The 12777-nt window shown below is 41.5% G+C and overlaps 1 protein-coding gene across 1 annotated transcript in view; it reads left to right on the plus strand.

Annotated features, from left to right (window-relative positions):
- LOC134406716 (cytosolic phospholipase A2 gamma-like) overlaps positions 1-12777 on the plus strand; it is a 43317-nt gene that overhangs the window by 15511 nt on the left and 15029 nt on the right. Inside the window, exons 3-7 of the mRNA XM_063138247.1 lie at positions 993-1104; positions 3822-3964; positions 5018-5216; positions 7514-7631; positions 9454-9594. Of these exons, the coding sequence (XP_062994317.1) occupies positions 993-1104; positions 3822-3964; positions 5018-5216; positions 7514-7631; positions 9454-9594 (713 nt within the window). The remainder of the gene's footprint in view (positions 1-992; positions 1105-3821; positions 3965-5017; positions 5217-7513; positions 7632-9453; positions 9595-12777) is intronic.

Genomic DNA, 12777 nt, shown 5'->3' on the forward strand with positions numbered 1-12777 from the left:
CAGAGGTCCGCCCTGCACAATCCCTGCAGACTTTTAAGAAGGCCTTGAAAGCATTTTAATTTACCATGATGTGTACTGTTATTGCTACTATTGCCATTGTTGTTGCTGATTTTATTGTTGGGTTTTATTGTTTTTAATTGCTATTTTATTGTGTTTTTGTTTTTATTGCTTTTAATATTGTAACTGTTTTTTTAATGAATTTTATCATTGTAAGCCACTATGTGAGGGCTACTGCCCTGAAAGGTGGCTAAGATATATTATTAATAAATAAATAAATAAATAAGTCTATGGAGGAAATTTGTGCAATTTTGGAAATGTGTACAAATTTGAGAATTATTTGCACCACTTGAAGGCTTGATTGATAGCTTGATAGCAAGTTTTCCATTCATGAAAAATGAAGAGCAATTGCAAATGCAAGCACGAATTGAGAAGAGATAAGCATCAAGTTGATGTTTGGACATTCTTCACAAACTCAAACATTTGTCATTTCCCCTTCCCTATTCCCTCTTGTTCGTCTTACCCAGGCCAGTGCTATTTGGCTCAGTTCAGAGAACACATTTCTCTACACTGTTGAAAAACTCCACTCAACAGTTGAGTTTGTAGGTGGGACTCACCACACATGTTCTAACACCACAGTTGTGTGACTGTGGGCTCCCATGGAGTTGACGGAAAGGCAACATGTTTGATTGACAGTTCCTCCACCCTCTCTCCTCCCCCAGTTCTCCTGATGGTATCCCATCAGTCATAGCTGGGGGGAAAACCCAATCCCAGTGGCTCTCATTTCTCCCTCTGATAATATCTTGTCTAAATAAAATTCTGGATCTTTGCAATGTGCAGCTTCTTTCTTTCTAGGGATACACTTGAATTTCTAGAACACTTGAAGCCTCATAGAGGGTTCCCCTACCCCAAATAAATGGAACGGGAGCTCTCACCTGGACGATGAAGATCCATTTCTGACATTATTAACTTTTCTTCTTTTGCTTTTATACTAGTGATTTCATCCGGATTTCCAGAGATATATCAGAGGAAGAAAAAGCAATTGTTGATGCAAGAAAAGTCAATGTGCATATCCAGCTTCAGAAACTTGGGATCAATTGTCATTTGGTAAAGCCTCATGATCTATGTTGCAATATTCTAAGGGATATGGAAGTGCCATTGGGGTTGTTGTTGATGACAAATCCCTGCCAATGATTTCCATGAACTCTGATGGTTGTGTTGCCCAAGTCCTAAGACTGGCTTGGAGGATCCCAAGACATTCATGGCAGTCTCTCAAGTGTGACACCCCACTTCCATCACTAAAAAATTCTCTCGCCTCCACCATCAATCATGATAGAGATCACTCTTTCCATGTAGGAAAGAGTAATCTGTATCACAGTTGCTGGTAGCTGAGAGGATCACTGGCATGTGTGTGCGCGCACATATGCATATATGTTTGCATGAACCCATGCAGCCCCCAACCCATAAGTCTGCTTCACATGTGTCACTTATGGCCAAAATGATTGGTCACTCCTGTTTTGGGCTATGATAGTCATAGTAAACTTTTTCCTACTTTCATAATTTTGTACTTAAAACATGCATTTTCTAAAATTAACTAGTTCTTAAATGATGCAAGGAAGCGCTGGATCGTGGTGGTGAGGGTACACTGACATTCAAAACATGGGAACTCAATGGATTGAATCTAGACTAGCTCCATCATACCAGTGATTTATTGCACACTCGCTATGCTTGGTATGCGGTTTTGCAGTGGAGTACTCACATGATGCCATCCCTGTCCTGCACTCATTTTGCCTCTTTTCCTCCATTTTTTTTTATTCCTTTTGGAGATGGGAAAGTCTGCTTTTCCTCTCTTCATGCAAAATAAATGCACTCCTCCCTCCCATGTATTGCTGTCCTTGCACTCTATCAGACCATCTGGTTCTTTGTTGTTGTTGTGTGTGTGTTTAAGGGTGGTCTCACTGACAAAAGAGGAGGGTGGGGCAGTTCTCCGATCAACTGCGCAACTGTGAAGGGGGAGGGAGAGAGGTCCCATTTAACTCTATGTTCTTACTCCTGAATAGGCATCACCTGAGGTACATTTTCGCCTTAAAAGAGATGCTGAAAATGCACTGGGATGGGGGGGTTTACAACCTCACACCTCCCTAGAACTGCGAAGCTTTGCAGTTAAAAAGACTTGCTTTTTTTTTTTTTTAGAAATTCAGCAAGGCACTGATGTGCTTGGTACACAAGCTGCAGTGCATGTTTACTCTCCCCTCACCCTGTAAACCTTTCCCAAGCCAAGCAGAAGCAACAGTCTTGGCCCATGCACTCCCTCCTGCTTTCTAGAAATGGTCTCCCTTCCTTCTCTCCCTGGAGTTTGTTTAATATGGTCTTAAGGGAAAGTTTAGTGTGTTGTTTTACCATAATTGCACTGTTTCAGGCTGCTATACTATTGTATTTGGCAGAAATAAAGATTTTTTTTTTAAAAAAAAAACTGATGGGGGAAGGAGAATGTAGGGGGCGGGGAAGAAGATTTCACTGGCATAGTAGAGCTCCAGGTGAAAAGGTACATGAACTGAAATAGTGCAACAGTGCACAGATGTGAAAGTGCCCAGTGCTCGACATTATTATTATTATTATTATTATTATTATTATTATTATTAATTATTACATTTATTTATATCCTGCCTTTTGCCCAATGCTGGGCCTCAAGGCAGCATTACAAAATTTAAAGCATATACATTAAAAACCTATAAATAAAGATATACAAGAGTTAAAAATATATTAAACATATTCCAATATTAAAACATTTAAACTGACAATTTTAAAAGTCCTTGGCACAGACAGAGGTCCAGATCATTAAGGAAATGGAGGGGGGGGGGAAAACCGTGGACTCAAAGCGGGGAGGGAGGAAGTCGGTGTGATGGAGCTCTAAGTAAGGAAGCAATCCTATGTCCACTAGACTCTGTCTAGAGGGCCATAGGATTCTTTTGTTTTGGCAACCAAAGTCAGAACCAGGTCTGTGACATTGGGGCCCAGAAACTGCCCTGCCCTGCCCTTCCCCTCCCTTGACGCATCATAGCCAGCATGGGTCTCATTACACTGGTTCAGTAATGGAGCATAGAGAGGGCAAAAAGGGGGTGGTCTGTGGGGCGGCGGGAGGGGAGGAGCCCACCGAAGCTGCTTTATACCACTGCTTTATACCGCTTTGGAGAGGGGGAGGGAAGGGGCAGGTCAAGGCCCCTTCCCACCCCCTCCCCAAAGGGGCAGGTGAAATGGCCCCTTCTAGGCAAAATACAGGGCAGGCAGAGCATGGAGGAGAGGATCCCCTCCATGCTTAAGCCACCGTTCAGCCTCTGATTTTCAAAGGCTTGTGACTCCAAGGTTGCAATCCAATGCACACTTACCTGGGAGTAAGTCGCATTGAACTCAATGGAGTTTTTACTCTTTGAGTTGATATGGCTAGGATTACAATATAAATTTCCATTGAAATAATTGGGAGAGGTTACTCGTGATTACCTTTTCACATTAATTTCATCAGGAAATTTCATCATATCCATAGTTTTATTTGTTTCTATTTTATTTTATTTGTACCTGGCTTTTCTACCAAAAATAGCACTCAATGTGGCTGAGATTTGAGCTTTTTTCCAGCACATACATTTTAATTCTGATCACTAAGAGCAATTGGTGGTCTTCAAAAAGCTGCACAACCAAGAAATACTTTTAATAAGAAGAGTATATCTTCCTGCCCTTCAGAACTTAACCAATATATGTATATTTTCACAGCTCAGCATGAGTTATTCAATAAGATCCATAAGTATGTTTTTTCTCCCTCCCCCCTGCAGAGCAACATTCCCAACATTGCTTTGCTGGGATCAGGTGGAGGCCTGCGGGCCATGATTGCACTTCAAGGGGTGCTGGGAGAACTTCAGAACCAGGGTCTGATGGATGTTGTGATGCATCTTTGTGGAGTATCAGGCTCTACCTGGTAAGTGGAAATGAGTCATATTGTTGAAAGATTAAGATAACCACTTGAAGAAGCAGTAGCTGAGTGAGAAGCAACTGCTGAATTCGCTAGGGCTGCCTCTTATAATTGATTTGAAAAAAAAGCTGTAACTCATCACAGAGTGATAATTCATCATGTTTAGGCTGTAGGGGATGATAATTTCATAGCAGGTTGCAAGTGCATTCAGCTTGCTTTATCCTGGAGGCAATTGTGCATAGAATGTGCATAGTGGGAGTGTGACCATGGGAAGAAACAGGAAGAGGTATACGTGTCTTAGTACACATATCTCAGGTGCTCTGGCACACACATGAAACACAGCATGAGCAGGACTTGTCTCTCCCACTATATTAAAACTCAGGAATAGCTCACAGTGCTGCAATAGCACGGGTGTTTTCCATTTGCCCAGACTGCCTTGTAGACATTGGAGACCTTTGGACCTTGGGATTTTTAGAACACAGCCTTTGTATTTAATTTATCTCATTTTTATAGCTGTTTACTCCATAAGACTGTGATCCTATTTCCTACCTACCTGGAAATAAGCCTCATAAAACTCAACAGCAAATTACTGCTTGGTAGATGTGTGAAGGATGGCATTGTGAACTGTGCATTCGTCATCAGTCCTATTTGTAAAGTGGGCTGTCCATATATGGGAAACTACATGGCAGGAGAAGATAGGATGGATTAGTGTCTGTACTGTAAGCATTGATGCCCTACCCTTGCAATATCAGAGGTGACCACCCACTCTCCCTCCAAAATGGGTGTGAGACTGAGGTCTGTGCTAGTGCAATAGTCCCATTTAACCAAGGTGTCCTGGCAGAAGACAATAATAGAAGAGAAGGGCAGCAAGTGGATAGAAAAGCTCTAATTCACACATTAGTCTAAGAGGTGCAGATGAAGGTATTTTCTATAGGCATTCACAAAGATCAAATTCCTCAAACATCCCTGGCTCAGAATTGAATCTTGAAAATCTATAGATGACCCTATTTGATCTTCAAAGTTTTGTTCCCCATTTATCGGGATTTCTCTGTTTTCAAGGTGTATGTCACAAATCTATGAAAAAGAGGAATGGACCAAAGAACTTCCCATTTTGGAAGAGCAGCTGTGTGACAAACTTGCAAACTCATGCTGGGATCGCTTGAAAGCCTTTGAGGCCCTTATAGAGCCAAGTAAAGATGATACGTTCTCCTTGACAGATTTCTGGGGCAGTGTTATTGTCTATGCAATGGTTCATGAGGTAAGTATAAGATCTCCTTTCAATAGGTACTTTGTTGTTACCCAAATTGTTACCCAAATCCCACCCTATATCATTAAGATCTCAGGGCAGCATACAGATAAAAGCATACAGTATAAAACAATAAATATACACAGCTAAAAATAAATTAAACCATGTGCATTAGAGACACAATGAAACGACAGGAAATGCCGAAAATGGTTTCTGTGACCTGCATCATGCTGACAAGACACAACCTGCAAGAAAACCTCCAGGCATTTCCCATAATTTCAACCAAAACAGCAAACAATGCATCAGCTACTCTAGAATAAAGTTCCAGTAGTAAGAAACATAACTTAAAATTAATAAATAACTTTAATAAATAACTTAATCAGTGGGACTGCAACACAGTGTTGTAGCATAGAGTTTTTCTGTTCAGGTTCTAGCTAGTCAGCCTCACCCTAGTTCAAATTATAATAATCAGTGAAAGACATTGTGTTGTTAAGAAGAACTCTGCAGACTACTTCTCTCAACCCCCTGAGGAAGGCCTAGCAAAAATACAGGCTGAAATGCATCAGGCTTTTCAACCAAATATAATGTTTTTTAAAAAAGTTCAGCATCTTGAGAACTCATTTCTCCCCTTTTTGCACCTTTCATATTCCCCCTCGATGGACTCGATGGCCTTATAGGCCCCTTCCAAATCTATTATTCTATCATTCTATGACTTTCAGTTTTTGTTTTGTTTACAGATTTACCCAATTTGTTATTATTATTATTATTTATTTATATAGCACCATCAATGTACATGGTGCTGTACTGAGTAAAACAGTAAATAGCAAGTCCCTGCCGCATAGGCTTACATTCTAATAAAGTCATAGTAAAGCAATAAGGAGGGGGAGAGAATGCAAAGAGGCACTGGGTAGGGTAAACAGGCACAGGGTAGGGAAAAACTAACAGTATAACTAACAGTCTAAAGTCCGAGTAACATCAAGTTTTAAAAGCTTTAGGGAAAAGAAAAGTTTTTAGCTGAGCTTTAAAAGCTGAGATTGAACTTGTAGATCTCAGATGTTCTGGGAGAGCATTCCAGGCGTAAGGGGCAGCAGAAGAGAAGGGACGAAGCCGAGCAAGGGAAGTAGAGACCCTTGGGCAGGTGAGAAACATGGCACCAGAGGAGCGAAGAGCATCAAGCCTAGAGACTGTTGTGTTCTCAAATCCAAACTTTTGTGACCTTCCAATGCAGCTCACGTTAGGAAAAATGCACACAAAGATGTACATATTAGTGGAAAGTGTGCATAAAATGTGTATTTTTAAGAAAGACGCACACAAAACATTACTTCAGCAATGTGTAAAAATGCATGTATTTAGAAATGCGCCCAAGAAATGCATGCATTAATGTGTACATTCTGCAAAAAACATGCCCAAAAAAGCGCATTTATTTTTCTTATGGATTACAAAAAAGAAAAAGAAAGAATGACAAGCTTGTGAGGACACAAGCTGGAGTGATCTGAACCTTAAATTCTGTGGTGAACAGATGCATCCATCCCCAACTCAGCAATCTGTGTCCCCTGAATATGCCCACTCTTCATTGGAATGTGTTTTGTGGGGAGGGGTTGCCAGGGCCAGATCTACACCAAGCAGGATATAACACTTTGAAAATGATTTGAAAATGGTATATGGAATGTGTCCTGGGCTCAAACAATTGTCAATACCATTATAAACCATTATGAGGCAGTAGTGTAGATCCTGCCCAGCTTTGTGGTTTTTTTGGTGGGTGTGTTAAGAATAATGCACTTCTTTGAACCTCAGGAAAGCCTTAAGCATGCTGTTATTTCTCTCTTTTTTTTAACGGTCGTGTTTTGACTACACTTCTGTCCACACTCCAGAGCCAAATTCTTCATAACGTTGAAGTGTCTTTCCATATTCCATATGCAGGTTTCTAAAATGCTACAAATAGCATCAGCTAGGGTGGGGGTTGCTGCTGCTGATTATCTGTATTATTATTATTATTATTATTATTATTATTATTATTATTATTATTATTTATTTATTTATTTATTTATATAGCACCATCAATGTACATGGTGCTGTACAGATAACACAGTAAATAGCAAGACCCTGCCGCATAGGCTTACAATCTAATCACAGCAGGTCTAGACTTTCCCTGCCTTGCTGTGGCCCTGAGAAAAATCCCTCCTGCAAAGCAGGAATTAACATTGGGTATTCCAATGGTGCCCTTGTAGTTTTCTTTATAGGTACCATGGCCTGGATTTGGGGTGCTAAAGCCTGCCACCCCCACACTGATGTGTTGCTTTTCTCTTCAGCTGGATAATAACTGTTTGACTGAGGAAAGGACAGTTTCTGTTAATGGGAAAGTGCCTTATCCCATCTATGCAGCGGTGGATTTGGAAAAATTAGATGACAATAATAAATACCGCTCAGGTAAAAACAAGTGAACAATTACATATGGCTGTTTCTCATCAAGCTTGAAATCATGTGGACTTTAAAGTGTTTAACTAGGGCTGGATCATCTCCACATATTTGTACAAACTGCAAAGGTAACTGAACGTATTAGTGTAATATTGCAAAGGGGCTGTCTATATATGCCATCTTTGCCCCAGGTGCCTCAGAATCCAATCTGCAGCTGAGAAGTCAAGGACTTAACCCAAATTTTCCATCTGAGCCAGGTCAACACAGCTCTTCCAGCATCTGTCTTTGCTTGGGCATTCCCGGGTGGAAGGCGATGCCACAAAGCCTGTGCTGCCTCCCCCAGTGGGGATTATTCGCTGCTACCCTGTATCAGTGATACCGTGGGGCTTGGTGGTGGAGTAGTGCCAAATTGATGCCATTAAGACACTGACAATGCAGACTTCATGACTTTAACATCAAGTGGCCCCCAACACACAAACTGTTATCCTCCCTCTGTAATGTCTTACCTGATCTTCAAAGCTTATACGATTTTTAAATGTTCTTGAGTTGGCCATATCTTTGCAGGACCTCTACGTTAATTGTATGTATTATTCCATTTTACCAGTACTTCCTGTATGTATTTGTCCAACAATACCATAGTGAAGGGAGTAAGAGGGTACCCTAAGTCGTAGCAGTATTGGCAGAGATAATGGTTGCTCAGACTGAACACCAGCCCAGCAAGGTCAGCTGCCATCTCAGCCTGAGCCAGGGGACTCTTAGACTTTACAGCATATCTTTAAGGCTTATGAAACAAGGGCGCAAGCCAGCACCCTCTACTTCAAAGCCCTAGGCCTGAAGCCTTAAACAGCAGCTATAACCAAGAGGAAATCTCTAGACTTAATACCAAGGCCAATTGGAATAAAGCACACACATTCAATTATGATAGGCAGTCAGTTTATTTACAAAAGAGAGACAGTGTGGTGTGGCGGCTAGAGTGATGGACTAGGAGATGGGAGATCTGGATTCTAGTCCCCACTCGGCCATGGAAGCTCATTGGGTGACTTTGAGCCAGTCATAGACTCTCAGCCCAACCTACCTCACAAGGTTGTTGTTGTGAGGATAAAATGGAGAGAAAGAGGGTTACGTACGCTGCCTTGGGTTCCCAGGAGGAAAAAAAGCAGGATATAAATGGAACAAATAAATAAAAAAAGGGGAAAGTGATAATGTAGAAAATAACCAGCACAATGTTTGGAGAGAACATTAACAAGCAAAACAACAAAACTGGCTAAACCTGTTTGTATGTACCAGAACCATAGGTCTTCAGCAGAACAGGACCTTAGGAAGTGAACCATGCAAAGCGGAGACTGGACAGGGCAAAACAAAAGCTTGTGAAGACCAAAGTACACCCCCCAACACCTGGTTTTATACCTAAAAGCCTAAGCAAATCTGAGATTATTCCTGTTAGCCAATCAGAAACTAGCTGGAAACAATCTGCTCAGGCTCTCTTGGGGGCAGAAAGTTCTCACCCATATTCAGCTGCACTCATTCAGGCAATTAATGAAGTTTCTGCTTTGGCTTTGAAACCAGGGACAGCACAAGAGATCACAGCAAGATGGCCTAATGAATGTGTGCATGTTCAACTTTACAGAATAGTATTTTACAAAACAGAAGAAAAATGGCTGTTCTTTCACTAGCAGCCCAAAAAGCACAGAGTGTTTCAGTGGAATTACTTAATGCCATTTTTTAAATACAAAAGTACAATGTTGAAAAGAGACACCTAATTATAAGCAAAGTAATCAATTTCCAACATTTTCCAGCTGCAATTTCTAATGTTGTTTATTTGTTTTCAATTAAGACATGTGGTTTGAATTTACTCCCCATGAGGCTGGATTCTTTAGCCCTGGTGCATTTGTGGACATGAAGGTATTTGGAAACAAATTTAAAAATGGCAAGCTGATGTCGCATAAGGAAGAAAAAAGGATTTCCTATTTGAGAGGTAATGCTGGGCTTAATGGGTGAGGGGAGAGAGCAGTATGCTGGGATAGAGTGCTCACGTGCATGGATGCAACTCTAATCAAATTCATGCAGTGCCCATGTCAAGGTTTCTCCTTTACCTGGACCCCTTGATGAGCTCCTTAAAGATATCTTGCCTCTTTAAGAGCCCTTCTTTCCATCAGATGTCAAGTTTCTACCTTCCCCTCTTAATAATGTTGGGTTTAGGCCTTAGGTGTGGTGTAAATGACACTCCTGAACACCAGGTTTTAACAACAAATATTTACTAGATTATATTTTTTTTATATTATGGTTTTATACTGTTGTTTTATACTTTGAATGTTTTTAATTTTTGTGAACCGCCTAATGATATATATTAGGGGTGTGCACGGACACCCCCCCCCCCCGGATCTGCTTCTCTTCCAGATCTGCAACTTCCGGATCGGGTCTGCTCCGCTCCGCCTATAGTCCGCTCAGGTTTGCTGCGCAGCTCCAGATCCGGATCGGAGCTCCGCTTCCCCCCCATAGGCTTGCATTGAAATCCAAAAAAGTCTACAACTTTTTTTTGTTAAAGTTAGAAACCTCAAGTTTGGCACCATGACACTTCATGGACATATACACACGCATGCCAAGACTCAATCCAATCCAAGCATTCCCTGATTTTCGGGGAAATTTTGAAAATCGGACACCCCATTTTCAGACATGGACTGTACTCCGACATTTTGACAGATAAAAACTTGGAAGCAGGCACCCTCACAGCTGCCATCTAGATCCACATTTATGGCAAGTTTCAAGCAAATCCCATCATCCCCTGATTTTTGGAGGGGCTTTAACCTCTAACGCAGCACCCGTAACCCCAATTCACACCCCTTTCGATATCTCCATCAATTTTCACATTAGAAACCTCAAACTCGGAACTGTGATAACTTATCCATGTATACACATGTGTGCCAAGCCTCAAGCAAATCCAAGCCTCCCCTGATTTGGGGGGAATTTTTGAAAACTGGACACCCCATTTTCAGACATGGGATTTGCTCTGACATTTTGACAGATAATTTTTTTTGAAGTGGGCACCCTCACATATGCCATCTAGATCCACATTCATGGCAAGTTTCAAGCAAATCTCATCATCCCCTGATTTTTGGCGGGGCTTTAACCTTCTAACTCACCCCAAATCAAGTCCCATGATAGAACTACATCAATTTTCATGTTAGAAACCTCAAGTTCGGCACCATGACACCTCATGGACGTATACACACGTGTGCCAAGACTCAAGCCAATCCAAGCCTCCCCTGATTTTGGGGAATTTTTGAAAACAGGACACCCCAGTATCTCAGGGATTTAAAGCTGCAGACAGCTCAATGGGGCCATTTCAAAGGAAATCCCAACATGCCATGAATTGGGGAGTAGATAAATCTATATGAATCTTCTTCCACACTTGAAAAATTGATTTGGAACTTTAAAAAGTCTAAGTGAGCGCAGGAAGGACTTCTCCCCTGAGTCAAAGCAAGACACAAACCATCCCTGCGAGGTGGGCAGGGGAGGAGGGAGGGAAGGCAGGCAGGCAGCAGACATTTCTGGGGGCAAAAGAAAGTGAGCCAAGGATAGTTTCAAAGCCAGTAATGCAAACCATCCCTGTGAGGTGGGAGCAGCACAGAGAGATGCCTTTTCTTTTGCATCCCATAACTAGGAGGCTAGGAGGATAAGAGTAAAGCTTTGTGATCCTTGCTTCAGAGTTGATTGGCTGCACTGTGATCACAGCCATTATTAAACAACAATAGTAACACTAATAATAGCAGTACTAATTAATATTAATAGGAATAATAATAACAACAACAACAAGGAGTTGAACCACAATGAAAGCCTGCCTGACTTCACTGAAGAGGAAAAGCCAGGAGAGCTTGGGCTATGGGGTGTAAATATAAAATGGAATAAATAAATAAATAAATAAACAAAGGAGGGGTGGAATTAAAAGCAGCAGTGTTGCTGAATAAACAACAAGAATATTTTTTTTTTTTTTTAAAAAAAGGCTATGTCTGTCTTTTACCAGTAAGAGGAAAGTGGATGTGCCCAGGGGGAGGGGGATATGCCAATTTTTGACTGGCCCTAAGTAAGTACCAGTCTTAAGAAGCTACCTGTCACTTCAACTCATGATAGGCATTAGTCTCCACTGGTTACTCTTTGGAGGGCTCTGATGACCCTCCAAGGGCAGGACACAGTGTGTGTGCACTAGGCACTTCCACATGCCCTAGGGGACCTCATCCCCTTGCACCACATCTATTCAGTTGTTCACCAAGGTTAGGGTGGGTAGCAGTGCTGTGTTTCCTATCTGTTATTTATTTGCTTAGTATATGATTTCAGGTTGTGTTTGTGCATTTGGTGGGGCTACTGTTTTAAAAAAACACTGGAAAAAGTCCGTTCAGACTAAGAAAGAGAAGTTTCCCAGTATCCCAAGTTACTAGTATCCCATTTTGCCTATTTCCTCCTCCAACTTTGGGATCATGTGATCATGACTGGGAGTTGACTCTGCCTCTCAGCACTTCAAAAAGGTACCTTTCCTGCTTTTTTTACCCGATTTTTTAAAAATATATAGCAAGTGAACCACACCACGCAGAATGCTGAGAGTAGGCTCAAAATGACCCCCAGCCACGACTCTCTAAGCACAAGAAATTTCAGAAAGATAGCTTAAAAAACAGCACAGTTATCCCCTATTCTTTTCCGCAATGCAATCCTATGGGCGAAATGATCCAAAATGGCAGGCGAATTGCTCCGCAAAAAGAGAAGCGCTCCTCCTATGGCTGCTTCTCTTCGCTGTGCTTCTAAGGGTCCACGGTCTGCTTCTACTCCACCTCTGGGCAAGGTGGAGCAGGCCAATTCGCTTCTGATTCTCCGATTCTAATCGGAGCAGAGCACACCCCTAATATATATGATTATATAGATTATATGATATAAGGCAAAGACACATAAACTTAAGGCATTTACTCAAACAGAGCTGTAAGACTTTAAAAGGCAATTAAAAAAGAAATAAAAACAGTTTCCTCTTGCCTAGCTACTCTTTCACCTGTAGGCTTTGACCTAGAGTCCTTTCCAGCCTTCTCTTGCCTGTTCTTTGTCAGTCTTTCTCCTTGGCTCTCTCTGCAGCTCTTCCCCTCTCTCTTGTACAGTTAACTCCACCCCTTTTTATACC

Source organism: Elgaria multicarinata, chromosome 11, assembly GCF_023053635.1.
Source record: "Elgaria multicarinata webbii isolate HBS135686 ecotype San Diego chromosome 11, rElgMul1.1.pri, whole genome shotgun sequence".
NCBI classification, from domain to species: domain Eukaryota; kingdom Metazoa; phylum Chordata; class Lepidosauria; order Squamata; family Anguidae; genus Elgaria; species Elgaria multicarinata.